General features: G+C 37.3%; 1 protein-coding gene across 1 annotated transcript in view; it reads left to right on the forward strand.

Moving 5' to 3' along the window:
* Snx17 (sorting nexin 17) overlaps positions 1–19074 on the forward strand; it is a 62120-nt gene that overhangs the window by 9954 nt on the left and 33092 nt on the right. The window contains exons 2-5 of the mRNA XM_067152254.2: positions 7694–7886; positions 11726–11901; positions 15466–15556; positions 16861–16945. Of these exons, the coding sequence (XP_067008355.2) occupies positions 7694–7886; positions 11726–11901; positions 15466–15556; positions 16861–16945 (545 nt within the window). The remainder of the gene's footprint in view (positions 1–7693; positions 7887–11725; positions 11902–15465; positions 15557–16860; positions 16946–19074) is intronic.

Consider the following 19074-nt stretch of genomic DNA (forward strand, 5'->3'; position numbering starts at 1 on the left):
ATTAAAATGCAGTCAACATATTATGGAAACGTGTGTGGCGCTATAAATTGGCGGCACGTAAAAGAACTCCCGTGAGACAAAATTACGGCACGTCGAGTCTCAGAAAACCATAAATGTTAGTGAGACGTAACACAAATAACATTATTATTATTTCGCATATTATAAAGACAATAACGACAACAACCATCATAGCCAGTTAGTTTGCTACTGTGATGGCATAACAATACTTCCTCGTCAGCAATGCTTGGTTATTGAAACACTTTGTAATAAACTCTTGAATATCTCCATTATTACAGCTCGTACAGTAAAAAGGTGTCAGATGTAAATGACTGAATGAAAATCATATTTTCTATAATTATTGTTATGTGCTAATAGCCGGGATGAGTAACAACTCAAATGGTAGATCGCTGGCCTTCTTAGCCCAACTTGGCAGGTTCGATCCTGTCTCAGTCCGGTGGTGAAGGTGCTCAAAAACATAGTTAGTGGGACGTAAAATCCAATAACATTAACATTATTATGTGCTAATAACTTATATTTCTGAATATATTTTGAAGCTCGTGAAATAATACAGTATCCGTGATCCGATATACAGTAAATACGAAGAAAGAGACAAAAATGTCGTGCGAGAAGAGACCTGTTACTGGATCTTGGGGGCCTCACACATCCCAGTCATGAGTGGTTAAAAAATATATCCCAGTTCGAAATTTCATTTGGTGTGTTTCACGGTAAGACTGTATCCAGATGCAAAAAAGTGAAAACTCTTACTTCTATTATTAAGTCAAAATTTCCAGTATTCCATGACAAAATAATTTGTCTCTACGTAAGGACCAGGACATTTATTAGGATATGGCATTTTAATGCAGAGAGTAAGGAGCTAGCACTGAGGAAATATGCCAATAAGAAGGCTAAGCTTTGGGCTGGTTCATCAAGTAATTAAGTCTCCTGACACGTACGTTTTAATAATATAATTCCATAATGATGTCGATATGATGCATATTTTCCTATGCCATTTAATCTAAATATTTACTTCATCAGGAAATAAATGAATTATTTTGAGTTGCATGGCAATATTTTATTTCTTTTCGTATTATATGTCATGTATTTGATAGTTGATGTTCTACCTGCTCAGCATGTGATGAAATTTAACGCATTTTCACGTTTTTAAATCTATTGGTAGTGCCGTTACTTATCGAATCGGACTAAACCAGACTATTATATGATGAAAGATTGAGAAGATGTTTCACAGGTACGAGAATTCACAGGCTTGCTGTACTGCGACTGTGTTCCTTACTCGCTATCGTTCATACCGCGTGACGTCAGAGCGCTCCAGCCAATGGAAGCTTCAACCACCGGAGTAGCCTACCTTATATTCTAGTTACCTGGTGATTGACTGATGGCTTGCTGGGATTAATGTAGTTAATTTTTGTTGGTTGTAGTGTTTCTGGGATTACTGCTAACCCACTTCACAGATTGGCACTTTATGATTAGGTGTAGCTTGTTTGACTTATGATACATTTATTTGAAGTTCTTTTGAACATACATACATACATACATACATACATACATACATACATACATACATACATGCCATTGTAAGTGTTCATGCAAAATATGTTTCAAGATGATGATTCCAGAGTATAATAAACATACTCAAGCGTCACTCTTGAGTAGATAGATAGATAGATAGATAAATGTCTTTATTGGCGTAGTTAAGGCCATTGGGCCTTCTCTTACACTAAACCAATTAGTATACATTAAAGTCATAAGTAATACTACTGTAATTAATACTAGAAGGCACAATTAAAACACAATCAAAATACAACTGAAATAAAATTTCACCACAGTAGGACATTCACACAACAGCAATAATGATAATAATAATAATAATAATAATAATAATAATAATAATAATAATAATAATAATAATAGCTAGTAATAATTTTGTAGTAGCACGATCACTGAAAGGTCAGAAATTCACAGGTCACTCGCATCCTGTTATACCTCTTAACGCTCTTTCAAATGACACCGTAGTTGGTATTCCTCTGATGTCGTCCGGTAAACGATTCCATTCTCGTGCGGCAGACACCGAGAATGAGCTGTTATATGCGGCAGTTCGATGGTGAGGGATGATGAGCAGGTTGGATGTTTGAGCCCTTGTATGTCTGTCATGAACATTTGAGAAGTAATGGAAATGTGAAGAAAGGTAGGATGGGGAAAATGTAGTAAGAACTCGATGGAGGAGAGACAAAGTATGATGGTTACGACGAACATGGAGTCACAACCACTCTAATTTTAGGAAAGATGGTGACACGTGGTCATATTTTCTTAAATTGCATATATATCTCACACATGCATTTTGAGCGCGCTGAAGCCTTAGGGAAAATTGCGGCCTGACGTCGTTGAAAACAACATCACAATAGTCAAAATGTGACATTACAAGGGCTTCAATTAATTTCTTTTGAAGCTTTATTGGAAATATATGTTTATATAAAAAATGTAAAGCTGAGTAAACTTTTTGACAGATATGTAAGACATGTGCAGACCAAGTCATGCGTTCGTCCATGATAACACCGAGATTCTTCACTTGTGATACAAAAGGAATTGGAACATCCTGCAGGATTACTCTTGGCAACGGACGTTTAGTTATACTTGTTATTTGACTTTGATGGCCAAGAAAGATTACTTGCGACTTTGTAGGGTTCAGTTTCAGGCCATGCGCAGCAGATCAATCACTAACAGACTGTAAGTCAATATTTAGTAAGTCGATATTTTCCTGGAGGTCTCGTGCTGTAGAGTCGGTGTAGAGTTGAAGATCGTCAGCGTACATATGGTATTTGCAGTGTCTTAAATTGGATGATATGTCATTCACAAAGAGTGCGAAAACAAGAGGACCAAGTACAGAGCCTTGAGGGACTCCTCTCTTCACGTGGCGCCATGAGGAAACTATTCCATTATTACCTTTCACACATTGTTGACGTCCGTGAAGATAAGAATGCATCCAAGCAATCGTACTCTGAGAAAAATGTAGAGCCCTCCAGTTTTACAAGTAAAATGTCAATGTCTACGCTGTCGAAGGCTTTACTGTAATCTAGTAGTACCAGAACTGTGAATCGTCCTCTGTCTATTGCTTATCTAACATCCTCAGTCACTTTAAGTAAGGTTGTAGTTGTACTATGTCCTTGTCGGAAACCGGACTGGAGAGAATTAAGGAGATTGTGCGTTCGAAGGTACTCAGACATTTGTGTATGGACTACATATTCTAAGATTTTTGATAAAGCTGATAAAATACAGATTGGACGATAGTCTCTCTCGTTCGAAGGCGTTTGACTTTTCGGAAGAGGTAGCACAATAGCCTTCTTCCGGAGAGTTGGATATGTTGAGTATAGAAGAGAGAAATTGAGTATATGAGTTAAGGTTGGTAATATACAATCAAGAATTAGTTTGACCATGTCAGTCCCATTGTCATCAATTCCTTTTGCTTTCGTGCTTATTCTGAGGACTGCTTTTCTGACTTGGAGGGGCGTCACGTGACTGAAATAGAATTTCTCTCTGTCAGGAGTAGGGTGTGTACCATAATAATTCGTAAGTCTCTGTTTGTCGTCATGTCGTACTGCGGAGCAGTTAGCAGTAAAGTACTCGTTAAGAGTCTCGAGAGGTACTGTAAGTTCTTCTCTGGTCTTGTTCTTCGTAAGTCCAAGCTTATTAATAGATTTCCAAAATGTCATCACTATTCTACCGTCAGGCGTAATTAAATTGTAAGCGTGTCGCAGTTTAGCATTTCGTATTTGTTGTGTTGTCTTATTTTGTAACTTCCTATATTCGTCAAAGTTTTGTACGGTAGGCTCATTTTTGTACTGTCTGTGAGCGCAGTCTCTTTGTTTCATAAGTTGTCTAATTTCGTCATTTAACCACGGGGAGGGTCCTTTCGATATTCTTGCTCGCCGCTTTGGGACATGCTTGTCAAATAGTTCCGTTACTTTGCTATTAAAGAAGTCAACTTTGTCATCTAGATTGTTATAGTTCGTTATGTCATGCCAGGGTATTTTGCCTGCGTCCTCTAAGAGTCTATCTTTATTTATATTTTTCAATGGTCGATAGGTGATAAATTTCTGGGAGGGTTTCGGTGGCCGAGATGTATATTGCTTCATGTGCAGATATACCAGGTACGGAGGTTTGACCAACATTGAGAACTCTGTCTGAGTTGCTGGTAACTATAAGATCTAATAGTGTGTGCGAATGAGATGTATGGTGAGTAGGAGAGAGAGGTAAGATTTCCATATTATAGGCTTGAAACAATGTTTTGAGTCGTGTGGATTCGGAAGAAGTTGCATCAGTTAAGTCCGTATTGAAATCTCCCATAATTATTCTGTGAGGGTAGTCCTGCAGTAATTTAGTTAAGTCAGCTTCAAAATCCTCTAAGTGACCTGTATTCGAAGGTTTGTAAACTACTCCTACAAGCGCTTTAATCCCGTTCATTGTTATTTCTACGAGCATGTATTCTGGTTTTCTCTCATACCTGCCTGGTGAATGACCGACCAGCTTAGGTTTGAGGCTAGTTAGGAAATAGCCACATACCCCTCCACCCCGTTTGTGAGTGCGGTCATTTCTCAGAAGCAAGTAGCCTTCAAGATGACACAAAGAAGAGGCTATTATCTGTTAACCATGACTCAGACACTAGCAGGACATGGAAAACAGGTGGAGTGAATATTTCTACAATCTCGTCCATTCGGTTGGCTGCTAATATACTTTGCGCGTTTATATGACAGACGTGTAGAGCTCTGGGATGTTGCGAGACAAAATTCTTGAGGATACTAGCGGTACTTTGGTCAAGGTTTGCGCTAGAGGGTGAGGGGAGTGGGGACGGCGGAAGGATGGGAGACGGTAGCTGGTCTGAGGTGACATACGGTGGCTGTTAAAATCGACTAGTGACGTCAGAGGAATTTGTTTTGTCACTTCTAACTCTTGCCAACTTGGAACGATGAAAGTTAACAAAATGTACAGATAAACACAAAGAGCTAGGAGGAATTTAACGTTAATTGAAGTAGTGAGGTGCAGGAATATAATCAACTGTGTCTGGAATTACCTATTATTTTAAAGCGTGACTAAATTAAGGGTGCTGTGTCTAAATTAATAAAATAAAAATTAAAAGTATTTAAAATTGAAAGTTATTAAATTAATCATAAGGAAATAAGAAAGTAAATGCAATTATTTAGTAAAATATATAGATAAATAGTTGCAAAAAAGAAATTTTAACTAAGCTAAACGAAAATAAATGATAATTCACTAAACTATTCTACGATAAAATTTAACGATCTTGAGAGAAATAAATATGGACTAATCTAGGAATATAAACACTCAGTTCGGTGCACTCAGTTCAGTGAATTGTTACATTTAACTGCTGTCACTGTCCGTAGGAATGTCACTCAGCCGGTTAATTCTAATTTTACTGCCATCTGGTTTCTTAATAATGATGTCTCCACTCGAGGTCCAACAATTGCTCTGATTAAAGCGGAGAATAGCTGCCTTAAGAATTGACAACCTGGTGGAAGTTAGATCCTCGCGAATAGTTACTGGGGTACCTTTCAATTTTCGCTTATTGCGAAACACTTCCTGCCTTGTTCGATATGATGTGAATTTGACAATGATTGGCCGAGATTTCCCTGGAGATTTAGGTCCGACTCGGTGACTCCTATCGATGTCTTGCAAATTCACATTCACACCTATCTCCCTAAAAACATTTATTGCAAGTTCGTCCATATTTTCACTTACCCTTTCCTGTACCCCAAAAATTCTAACGTTAGCTCTTCTACTGTATTGTTCCAGTGAGTCACATCTTGCAGCAAAGTCTTCCCTCATCTCACGGATTTCCTTATCCCTGCTCTCGAGTTTTGCGTTCAATTCTGCCACAATTTCAGAATTGAACTGGAGAGATTTTTCTAATTCCTTTATGACGAGTTCTGTCACACGCTCCGATATGGCGGCTACTATCTTTTCAAGGAACTTACCAGAGCTGATGGTTTTGTTTAGTATCCTGGTGACTGCCTCTTCAACAGGGTTGGCACTGCTGCGGTTGGCACTACTGCTCGGGTCACTGGTGTTGAGCTTGCTGCGGCCCATATTGCCTGAGAAATCGCTACTTAATATTGGTGAACTGATTGTTACAATGACTGATACTCGCTGGTTTGATTCAACACTGTATCACACACTCGTGTACCACTTATTATATAGCTCCCTTTAGAATAGCACCTTCTAATTCACTGAAACTGAGGAGCCGGTCTTACGCACGTCCGTCACCCGTGTAGTGAAATAATATGTACGATGTCCCACTAAATTTAATTCAGGGGAAACTGGAATATTGCAGGGAAAATAGAGTTAGGTTACTAGCGGGCACTCTGTATAAGTAATGGAAATTATTTTTCACTTGTTTGTTCCTTTTTGTTAACTAAGAATTTGGTATTATATAGTCTATAATTTAGACTGTACATTTTCTAGCATAATTTATATTAAGATTTAGTAACATATGGTGTTGTATTTTACTTTTTTATTTTTTTAATTATCTGAAACCATCTCTTTTCAGTTTTGACTCAGTTATTTTATAACTGTTAGGTTCGTCAGTCTGCTGAAACTAATTTTGAGTAATAAATTTATTAACTACTTGCAAAAGTAAACATATAGTAACATTATTATACTTGAAAAAAGAAACAACTTATTTAAAATAAAATCACGTGTTTCGTTTTTGAAAGAATATGATCAGATTCTACCAAATCACACTCAGATATTTAGAAATGTATATACAATTGTGATTTTTCTTCTGTTTAAATATTTAGGAACTTGAAATCTGGAACTTATCTTAATGAAATACTATTTTTTTCTCCACTCTAGCATACGAAAATTAAAGCTGTACTGTATTTTTATGTTGTACGTACTTCAGTTTTGCACTTTAATGTCAAGCTTGAAGGTAAATACGTACATACATTCAATGCTAGAGTGGAGAAATAGAGGAATTCATTAAATTTCTAAATCATTGCCATTGTTAATAGATAATCAGTCCTTGGTTTTACATTCCACTAACTATTTTTGCTGAGGTGCTAAAACATTTGTCTTGCAGGTGTTCATTTACATGTTGGTAGGTGTACCAACACATGGCTGGCATATTTAAGCACCTTCACATACCACCAAACTGAGCCGGGATTGAACCGACCATCTTCGGCTCACAAAGCAAAGTGTAACCTTGCTCTTTTAAAGGACAGTCTGGCTCCATGGCTAAATGGTTAGCGTCGCTGGTCTTGGGTCACAGGGGTCCCGGGTTTGATTCCCAGCAGGGTCAGGAATTTTAACCATCATTGGTTAATTTCTCTGGCACGGGGGCTGGGTGTATGTGTCGTCTTCATCATCATTTCATCTTCCTCATGATGCGCAGGTCGCCTACAGCGTCAAATCGAAAGACCTGCACCTGGCAAGCCAAACATGTCCTTGGACACTCCCGGCACTAAAAGCCATACGCCATTTCATTTAATTTAAAGGACAAGAATTATCTCATTGATAGGGTTTGTAGCCATGATGTGAAATTCCTTTTATTGAAACATTACAACAGGTGATTAGGAAGTCATTTAGTTTAATTAGACCATAAATGATAACCTCATCTTTTTATTTTATATATTTGTGATTACTGAATTTTTTTCTTTTGTTTCAGGGTTACAATATTCATGTTAATGGTGTATTCCATTGCACAGTTCGCTATCGTCAGTTGCATAATTTACATGAACAGCTTAAGAAAGAATATGGTGCCAATAATTTACCTCCCTTTCCACCAAAGAAACTTCTTCCATTATCATCTAACCAGTTGGAGGAGAGACGAGCCATGCTGGAGAAATATATTCAGACAGGTTACTACCTTCTTTATACATGCAGTGTCCCAACTTTGAGAAAAAAAATCTGTATTTCTGTATATGTATTATATCATTGGCTAAGATTGCCATCTTATTATTGATACACGCGCACACATACATTTTTGGTTTGTATTTTTCCATTCACCATCCGTGTAAATTCGAGGATGATAAACCTTTTGATTTTTCCTCATCATAGCTAACACAACCTGCACAGACTGGATCTTCTTTTGAAAGTTAGGCACTTGCCCTTTCCCACATAAGTAGTAGAATGGGGGCAATGAGATTGCAGAACTACTGTTTATATTTTCCATTTGTGTATTCTACTTAACTCTTTTGCTCCCAGACATTTTGGCAGGGTATGTGCAAGAAATCCCAGGCCCTTTTCTTGCTTTACCTTGTATTTTACCAAAATATGTATATTTTACTTATTTATTGTCCGAATGGAATATTTTTTTAATGTTTTATTTGTAAATACTTACTCTGAAAGGTCCTAAATGCAAAAAGTAAATAGTCTTGCAAAAAAGATATCTAATTTTCTAAAATCTACTGACCAAATCAGAAAGTGTATTTTTTCTCATTTCTTCAAAATTTCAAAATTTCAAAAAAAAAAAAAAAACCCACGACCATCCACATCACTTAAAAGAACATTTAAAAATGAACAAAACCACTAAATTTCAAAACTTATTTTAAAAAATAACATACCTAGTTATTGAAGATTAAACATAAACCAGCAATTTGTATTTCTCAGCACATACATTTCATGTTCAAAATAACAGTAATAAATAATAAGAAAACCCACAAAAATGTCAATGTTCATGAAAATAAGATACTGTATTAACTTTTAAAAAATTACACTTTACTATTTACAGTTGATTATTTATAGTATATATGTGCCAATAACTTTTAACATTTGTGCAGAGGGTACAATCCCTTTTTGCACTTAGTGCATATAAAAGTAGATTTATTTCTTTTTGTCTCCAGATTTAATGATAGTTGCACTACATACACAGCAGTTTATTCCCGTTTTGAGAGGCAATTTTTCAAAAAAAAACTCTTTCTCTACAGCACACCTACTGGCATCAACACCGTTCACTTCCCTCCAGCAACGTAGTCAGCTGGCGCACAAGGTCAATGCCTTCTAGATTTTGCTCGCTTCTTTCGGCACTGTATACTATACTCATGTTTGTTTAAGTGGTTGATATGAGTAGAACATTTCTTCCAGTATAGTTGAGAGTTTATTATATTTTCAAAAAATTATTTAAGAAACGTCCATATATACAGATGCCAGGAGCAAAAGGGTTAAACATATTAATGCCTCACTTAAAGATTCAGATTGTCCACAAAGATAAAAGTTTTAACTTTGTAAGGAAAAGTTAAAGAAAAGAAGAAATCTGATAAGTGTTATCAATTTAGTGTGATTAATTCTACAGTCTGAATGATTTGGAATAATAGAACTATAATTATTGGTGCATTTGAATTGAATGAATCAAGATTAAACAGCTACAAAATCCTGAACAATGCGACATGAATGAAATGCTGCCTATGTAGTTTAAACAACAATAGTGTACCTCTCCTTATGGTGAAAACAGAAGAATTTGCAAGGAAATTTAAAAAAATTTCATGTGAAGTAGTGGCTAGATTGACCGATTCAAGCTGCGTCATGACATTACTTTAGGAAACAGTGAATGGTATAGAAAATAAGATTGTGAATAACAAAACAACATAAGAATTGCTTGCTACCATGTAGTATAATGTGCACAGTGGATGTGCCAATTGTCATTTCTTTAATGCAGACAACACTGGCATTTTCTCTAGATTGATGCCTGTGAAAACACTAAAATTCAAAGGTAAGAAATGTGTTGGTGGCAAGTTATCTGAAGATCAAATCAGTTCTTGCTTATGCTTATGCAGATGGAACTGAAAAGAGAGAACTGATTATGATTGGAAGTCCTAGAATCTGAGGTGCTTCAGGAATGTAAATAATTTGCCAATATGCTGCAATGCTAATTAAAAAATCTTGGATGACTTCTGAATTGTTTGAAGCTGAAATGACGGGTTGGGATCGGGAGCTTGGGATTCAGAACACAAGGTTCCTGTTGGCAACTGTCCAGCACACTCTGTACTCACAGGTCTTGAGAATATATTAAGCTTGTATTTCTTCCTGCAGACACCATAAGGATATTGTAGTGCATGGATCAATGCATAATCAAAAGTCTCTAATGCTACTATCTTACGTTCATAGTATTGAGGATGATAAAATGCATTGAGAAAAAAAGATACTGATGGAAGCAATCAGGTGCATTGAAAAAGCATGGAGATGGGTTACTGCCAGAAATGTAGGCCTACTGCACTTTTTCCTCTACTGCATAAAATAAACTTCATTCCTCTATTCAGGAGTGTCATCTACAGAAGAAATAAATGCTGCTGAAACTGAAGATGATGTCTATGACAATGATTATAATTTTCTGTAATTTGAATTGCTGTAAAAAAAAAAAAAAAAAAAAAAAAAAAAAAAACTAATATTCTGAATCAATGTGACTGTGAAACTTATGCAACAAATGATGATGGCCTTGTTACAACAGAGGCAATCGTGAGACATATAATGATCATAGAACATCATTTTTTTTCTATTTGCTTTACATCGCACCGACACAGATATGTCTTACAGCGACGATGGGATAGGAAAGGCCTAGGAATTGGAAGGAAGTGGCTGTGGCCTTAATTAAGATACAGACCCGGCATTTGCCTGGTGTGAAAATGGGAAACCACAGAAAACCATCTTCAGGGCTGCCGACAGTGGGGCTTGAACCCACTATCTCCCGATTACCGGATACTGGCCGCACTTTAGCTACTGCAGCTATCGAGCTCGGTAGAACATGATTTAGAAAGCATATATTAGTTAAGCAGAAGGCAGACAAAATTTACTCATTATTCTTCCTAAATGTAAAAGCTTAGCGAGTACTGTAAATATTGTGCTCTAGTTGTAAATTTAACTGTACGAGCTAAAACTCTTTTATGAAAATTAATACTGCACTGTATTTTCATGTTGTGCATTCCAAAGGTATGCACTTTAATGTCAAGCTTGAAGGTAAATACGCATGATCTAAAATAAGCTGTATTAAGGTGTGCTCTGTATCATTTTGCTCATTCGTCTGATAGCATAAATCTCTGTTTCAAGCCGCTCATTTATAATGACACAGTTTATCAGGTCCCTTGGATGTCATTACCACGAAGTTCTGTTGTACTTACCAATTGTCCATATAATACAAGTTTATCTGCAGAGCAGGTTTGACTGTAACCTATACAGGGTATATGAAAAATGCCATCTGGTAATTCAGTAACAGGCCATGATGAAGGGGATCAAAACAATTCCAGATTCAAATGAGGCAAGTAATGTAATGTTGTTTTAGACAAGATCTGCAGCTCAAATGGCTTGAGAGAAGCCCCCACAACATCTAACCACAGTTACGTTGCAGAACCCACTTTTTTTCAGTCTAGTGGCCATAAAACGTCAAGATCTGTCAAAAACAAGAAGTTGACATTTTGCACAGATACAATAGTCCCTTCATTCACCCTGTCGTTTGAAAATAATCAAACCGAGATCAAGCATAATGACCGTGGAGATTCCCACTTGATAAATTATGATTGCAAAACAACATTTCCATACTTTAGCTCAGTTGATTCTAGATTGCTTTTAAACCATGGATTATTTGACGGTATTTTTCCTACACTTTGTCAAAGAGGTAATGGGAGAGGATGAAGATATCAAGTTTTTATATTTTATTTGTATTTTTCTGAAATATTTAATTTTGTTAAACATTAATAACATTTTCCAGTTGGTCAGGATCCCCAGCTGGTGAATACAGACCTATTTAATGGCTTCCTCCTCTCAGCACAGCAAGAAACGAGTTGTGAAAAGAGCCAAGAAGTGACATTAGATGTTTTTCTTATGAATGGATATAGAATCTCATTGAAAGTTCTCACTACAGAGAGATCGGACCAAGTTCTTGAGGTGAGTCTTGTACAAAGTTAATGCTGGAAGGGAACTCTAGTCTACTCCTTTACTGCTATAAATACATTTAGGAATTTTTGTGCTTTCCATCTTTGTGAGTTTTGTCATCTTCATATTGACGGATAGTGAAATATCCTTAAACTGTGCACAAGTTAGCAGAATTCAAGGAAAAATAAATCAGCTTCAATGTCTATTGTCTCATCTTGATCAAGAATATAATAGATCTCTATTCTTAGTCTTTTAGTGTATTATACAGTGTTTCAACTACACTAAAAATTTTGTCTACATTTGCTACAATCATTATTTGGACAAAATTATTTATAGGCTTTGTCTTATGGGAGTCCCTGAATGGGGAAAGCATATTGTTTGTTCTCAAGCAATGAAAATAAAATAAAATGACTTTTAAAAATTCAAAGGTTGAAAAAAAAAAAAAAACGATATTCCCCAATCCACAAAAATGCAGCCACATGACCATGAAACTATGTAAATCGCCTCTATCGACATCATATTACCCAGCCGACAAGCCCATCGCCATAGTTGCACAGCAGCGTGACTTAGGTGTAATATTCGATACGAAATTACAATTCAAGAACCACAAAGAAACATACAGGGTGGCGCATGAAATGTCATACATCGGAAATGTTGTATGAAATGTGTAAACCTGGGCTCACAACCATGTCCTTTCGAGAACAGAAACCTTATTTCATGCGTGATCCGACAGGCAGCACCACATGTCGCACATGCATACCGGCTGCCAGTTATACAGCATGGCGGACAAAGGGGGATTGACGCACGAACAAAAGGTGAAGATAGTGTTGTTTTATGCGGAAACAAAGAGCTTAGCTTGGACCCAGGAAAGGTTTCATGTTAATTTCCGTACTCGGTGGGCTCCTTGACGGCAGACGGTATACAGACTGGCCAGGCAATTTGAAACAGAAGGCAACATACTGGAGAGAAAACGGCCCCACCTCAAGCCGGTCTGCTCACCGGAGAATATTGCTGCTGTGAGAGCGGCTGTGGCTCAGAGCCCCTCCAAGTCTACCAGAACTGCATGTGTTCAGCTGGGCATCTCTCGTCGGTCAATTTAGAGAATACTGCAGTCTGACCTTGACGTGTTTCCATACAAAATGACAACAGGTCATGAACTAACGGCGCTTGACAAGCAACGGTGAGTACAGTTTGCTGTGAGGGCTATTGCAGAAGGTGATCCTGAATTGCACAACACATGGTTCAGTGATGAGGCACACATCTATCTCAATGGTGCAGTGAACAAACAGAATGTCCGGTTTTGGGCGAAAGAACGGTCTGCTATTGTGCATGAGGTTGAAAGTCATGGTGTGAAAGTGTGTGTGTGGGCTGCAATTTCCAGTCATAGAATTATTGGGCCAATCTTTTTCATTGACACAGTCAATAGTGCGCATTACTTATACATGTTGACAAACAGTTTCCTTCCATAACTCTTTGCATCACGATTAACAATAGAGGCACAATTGTTCATGCAAGATGGAGCTCGTCTGCACACAGCAAATGTTGTTCTGGACTTCCTGAATGAACATTTCGGGCCCCGTGTGATGTCTCATCGATATCCTGAGCATTTTCAGAGCGGCTCAATCTGGCCACCGTATAGCCCCGATCTCAATCCTGCGACTTCTTCCTGTGGGTATATTTGAAGGAGACAATCTACCGCCATAAACCAGAAAATATACAGCAATTGCAAGCGGCCATTGTGACTTTCTTCCGAGGGTTGAGTGAGGACTTGTGTTGTAGAGTGATCACGAACGTGCAGGTTCGTCACAAAGCTGTTGTACACCGAGACGTTGGACATATTGAATATGTCCTGCACACGGGCTAACCATGCACATGTCAGTTAATATTGTAACTCCATTATGTATTCAATATGTTGTATATTACATTTTGTATAAACAATTTGCAGAGTATGACATTTCGTGCGCCACCCTGTACATAGCCAAGGTGATGAAATCATGAAGCATTCTCTGTCGCTTCACAGAAATTTTTGATCCCAATGCTCTTCGTCACTTCTTCCTCATGATCATTCAACTTCTCTTGAGCTACTGCTCTCCGGTTTGGACAACAGCCTTTCCCTCCAAAATTAACCAGTTAGACAGAGCAGTGTCCTCCTTTGCTGCAACTGTTACGAACAGAAACCCCAAGCTCAGAAATCTGTCTACACAGCAGGCATTAAGGGAAATAAATGTGTCACTGCTGCATATCAGGCGAGAGGTAGCTGACCTGAGTTTCCTCCACGGGATCCTAAATGGGCATTACTGCTCGGTAGGGTAGGGGAGGTGGTGATGTACAATTTCTAATCACTAGATTGCATGTCAAAAGCCTGGATTAAACTCCAAACCTCTCCACAGTGCTCGTATGGAGTGAGGGTAAATGACACTGTTGATTGTGAACAGTCCATCGGATGGAGACATTAAGCCTTGAACAGACCCCTTGGTACTATTCGACAGGAGTAGGCTATGTGCTAGCACTAGGTTTCACCTTCTCCCTTCCTACTAACATATATCACGTCATTCATTTCATCTCATTGACTCCTCTGATGAGGTTGATGTCAGGAAGGACATCCGGTCATAAAAAACCTGCCACGACAGATCCATCTCACCTCATATCCGACCCTGTAGAGAAACGGGACAAGGGTTGGACAAACAGTCATGCCACAGTTGTCAAGAGACGTTGCTGCTTCCTCTTCATCACTCCTGCCTGTGTTTGTACAAGACATATGTTGTAAGATATTTTTCAGTGATGTATTGTACATAACATTTCTGAAAACAAACCTATCCATTGTATAGGGTCACAAATGCAGTAGATTATTGCAACAGATATTTTTTCTTCTCCTGCTTAATGATTATCTCTGGAAAGAATTGTAAACTGTGGTGTGCTATGTGTATTCTGTTGAGTAACTCTGTATACTTCTGTGCAGTGGATACCTTCACCTCATATAAATACTTGTACATTTTTGTGGAATTCATCCAGACATTTTAACCTTCATATTCATAAAAATGATAGGCTCCTTAGAAAAACCATCATCATCATTAAATTCATAAAATGAATGTATTTTAAATTAATTCATGACCTCCAGAGAGCCGGGCTGAGTGGCTCAGACGGTTGAGGCGCTGGCCTTCTAACCCCAACTTGGCAGGTTCGATCCTGGCTCAGTCCGGTGGTATTTGAAGGTGCTCAAATACGACAGCCTCGTGTCGGTAGATTTACTGGCACGTAAAAGAACTCCTGCGGGACTAAATTCCGGCACCTCGGCGTCTCCGAAGACCGTAAAAGTAGTTAGTGGGACGTAAAGCAAATAACATTATTATTATTGACCTCCAGAGAAAGTTTCCCATCATGAAATCAAATATTTCAAACAAATTAAGATTGTGATAAATGATATATTGTCTGAACTGACGTTTTTCTTTTTCACATAAGGACCTGTTTTCTATAGTAACCCTTTGGTTCCTAGTTTGCTTTAAACTCATATGATTTGTATCAGTGTATGCAGTATTTGTCTGTCATGATGATTTCTTTTCTTTTCTTTTTTTACAGAAAGTATGCCAACAGATCAACTTGCCTAGTGAATATGTTTATTATTTCTCCTTGTTCCTGATAAAGAAAGAAGAAGATGGAGATATCACAAGTATGTAGCTTATTCATGTTTCATGTACTTGATAGGTAGTAACGGAATCACACAATTTAATAGCTCATCATCATAAAAGGCAAAGTACTGTGCATGCACGTTTTAAAGAGCTCTCAAAGCTGGAGCGGTGCAGCAAAAGGAACAAGTTAGCATCATCCCCAAGATAATGCTGCCAATTGTAGAACAAAAAATCCAACTGGAGAGATCTAGCATTGGAAATAAATTTGAAACTAAGAAAAACAGATGTCTGTAAACAATTAAATCAAGCATTATCATTATGCTTGTTTTTTTTTTCTAGGAGAACAATGATGTAATAATAAAACATTTACTGTAAATATCGTACATATGGCAACTTCATTCATTAGCATCTGTATGAGAGATCTTGGGTTTGGAGGCATCATTTATATTGATAATTAGACAATCAGCTACTAGTTCCATGGGCGATTTATCTAGATGAGATTCACTCGAACTCTTTAGCTTTTTATCAGTTGATTCACTTACACCTGTTTTACACTAACTCTTGTTAGTGACATTATGGGTCAACAATTATGTTTTGCTCCTGCAGCATGCTTCAATAACTTACCCTCAGTAGTATTTCTCTCGTCACTATGGAATTCTGTCAGTTTCCTTTTGGAGGAGTTTTGGGATTTTTTCAATATCCAAGCACAGCCTATGCCCCTTGTCAGTCCCATGCAGTCAACAATATCTAAATATGTTGCCAGAATATCATACTCAGTCACGTTATGCTTGCATGCACCAAGCGTGCCATACAGACTGATTGCCTTGGAAGAAGGATTATCACCACTGCCGTTGATCCGTGCCATTCCAAGTTCCCTTAATAAACCAATTATGAGTTGCACCAAGAACAAAAAACAAAACTGTAGAGCGGAGAGCTTTTATAAGTGTGCATACACATTATCTTAAGTGCTGTTTCATAAAATTTATATGAGAGACAATCAGCTGATAACATATCAAAACCTTCCTGGTTGATAACACCATTGTATCATACTCTATACTGTAGTCGTGAAATCTAATGTTACAGTATGTATATGCAATTTTTTGAAACATTTTTTTTTTTTTTTTCCATAAAAATGGCATGTAAATAAACTTGCTTCTCTTTTCCCATATAATTTTGTCTAGTGTGTCCATCACCTGCATGAATGCATGTATTTATTTATTTCATTTTATTTTATTTTATGTTATTTTATTTTATTTTACTCTGAAGAACATATCTGAGGTGTAAAATTATTTGCAAACGTGTATCTGTACAGAAAAATTACTAATTTTCTTCTTTCCTGATCTAGTTTTGAGGAAACTGCAAGATTTTGAATCTCCATACATATCACAGAAATCCATCCAAGGTGTGCATCGAGTAGTTCTCAGGAAGAGGTATGGTACTTACAAAAAAATAAAAAAATAAAAAAAAATGAACATTTAAACAGTAGATGCTTGCCAAATTTGATCAAAATTCATGTAAACAGAATTAATTCCATAACTTGTATTTTACACAAACTGTACTGTATATATAACAGTGTTTTTACTAATACATTTCTCTGAGTTGGTGTTTTAACTCTGCACCTATATTTGTTGCACCGTTGTGACCTAAAAATAAACTTGAATGCCAGTATGCAAGTACAGGTCCGATGCTCGCGGTAGCTTCGCCAGTAGATTCGCATAAGATCGCAGGGGTAAGGTTACGTGGCTGGATGGCGGACAAATGTTATCATTGAAGAAATAAAATTTTCCTAGCCAATAAAATATTCTAATTGTGTTCAGTTGACAAGTAAATATGTTAATAAAAGAGAAATTAATACATGCTAGGTTCAGTTTATTCATTATTTATTTTAGATGCACCACTGGCAGCTACGGTAACCACGCTGCTTCTTTTCACCCCCGCACGCACACGTCACCGTTAACGTCCGCCTCTTTATTATACATCGCTAGCCACGGCTACCGGTTGTACAGTGCCTCTGTGTAATGTCACTGGATCTCAGGAAATAATGAAGAGAGAATGACATTCTATTAGCCTCCACAAAAGTTTCTCAAATCAGCAGAATGGCATCAAAACATGCGAGCCTTCAAATTCTTAGCAAGGCCACAACCACTTAGTAGCAGAGTTATAATGCATCTGCTGTACCTGACGCTTAGCAAAATTAAGTTTTATAGTCAGCAGGAATATTTTCCTGATAGAACATCGTATTGTAAAAATATGTGGAACCGGTATTGCCGGCAAATTTTCAACGGGTTCTCGTCGATATTATGATGCCAATTTTAAGTTAATGGTTATTAAACATGCAGAAATGAAGAATAATTGTGCAGCCGCAAGAAAATACGACATAGGCCTAACTAAATCCAGTATTTGATGTTAGTGTGTAGACAAAGATAGCTTGAAAAATGCATACTGTACAAAAAATGCATTCAGTGGCCCGTAACAAGGACGCTTTAAAGGAGTTGAAGATGAAATTGCGAGATATGTGCGTGAAAAATGCAAGGGCGAAATGGCTATACCACGGCGAAATAAACTCGTTTATTGACCGTCAACATCCACGTCATTAGGCCTATACATCACTAGCTGTTGAAGTCGGCCGAACCCGGCAAGTGAGACTTGCGTGTAGCAGCAACCCGTTGTAACTGACACTTAGTAAAAGTAACAGTTTTATAGACAGCAGAAATAATTTCTTGATGGAGCGTCGTATTGTAGACTCGTGCAACAGGTATTGCAGACAAATTTTCTCTTTGATATTATGATATCAATTTTAAGTTAATGGTTATTAAACCAGTGGAAATAAAGTATAATTATGCACCAAAAAAAAAAAAAAAAAACGGCGTAACTAAAGCCAATATTCGGCATTGGCATGAAGACAAAGATAGTCTAAAAATGCGTACTGTTCAAAAAAGGCATTCATACGATTTTACAGAACACTTTATAAGCCTGATTCAATTTTTTTGAAGGAAAAAGTGGGGGGTCATCTTGGATTTGGAAAAATATATTAATAGTAATAATTCATTGGAAAATAAAAATTATGGAAATAAATGATGAAAGTACTATCTGAATGATCAAGATTGCTTGGTTACTATTCCCAAGAATATTATGAAGTTAAAGTTTGGAAGTATCTCGGCCTGACATTATTAGAGAATGACACCAGGGCCTACTTATTTAATCTGCCTTTTGTTCCGTTAACACGTCGATAACTTATTAAACTCAAGTAATAATAATAATAACTTAAATGTTTCCACCTTTTCAATACAATATATTCACAAGATTACAAAATTATACGGTACTAGTTTCGACCCATCTAGGGGTCATCATCAGCCGTATTGGAGCAAAGATCATTTGTGGCGAAATCCTAAGACAATATTATTAATCATCATCATCATCATCATCATCATCATTTCCCTTTATCCAGCTGTAGCCGGGTAGGGGCAAATATGGTTCCTCTCCACTTTCTTCGGTCTTTCCACCACTCCTCCTCCAACACTGTGTCCCAGTTCAGGTTTCTTTCTATAATGCTGCGTTG

This window comes from Anabrus simplex, chromosome 8, assembly GCF_040414725.1.
Source record: "Anabrus simplex isolate iqAnaSimp1 chromosome 8, ASM4041472v1, whole genome shotgun sequence".
Taxonomy (NCBI): Eukaryota; Metazoa; Arthropoda; class Insecta; order Orthoptera; family Tettigoniidae; genus Anabrus; species Anabrus simplex.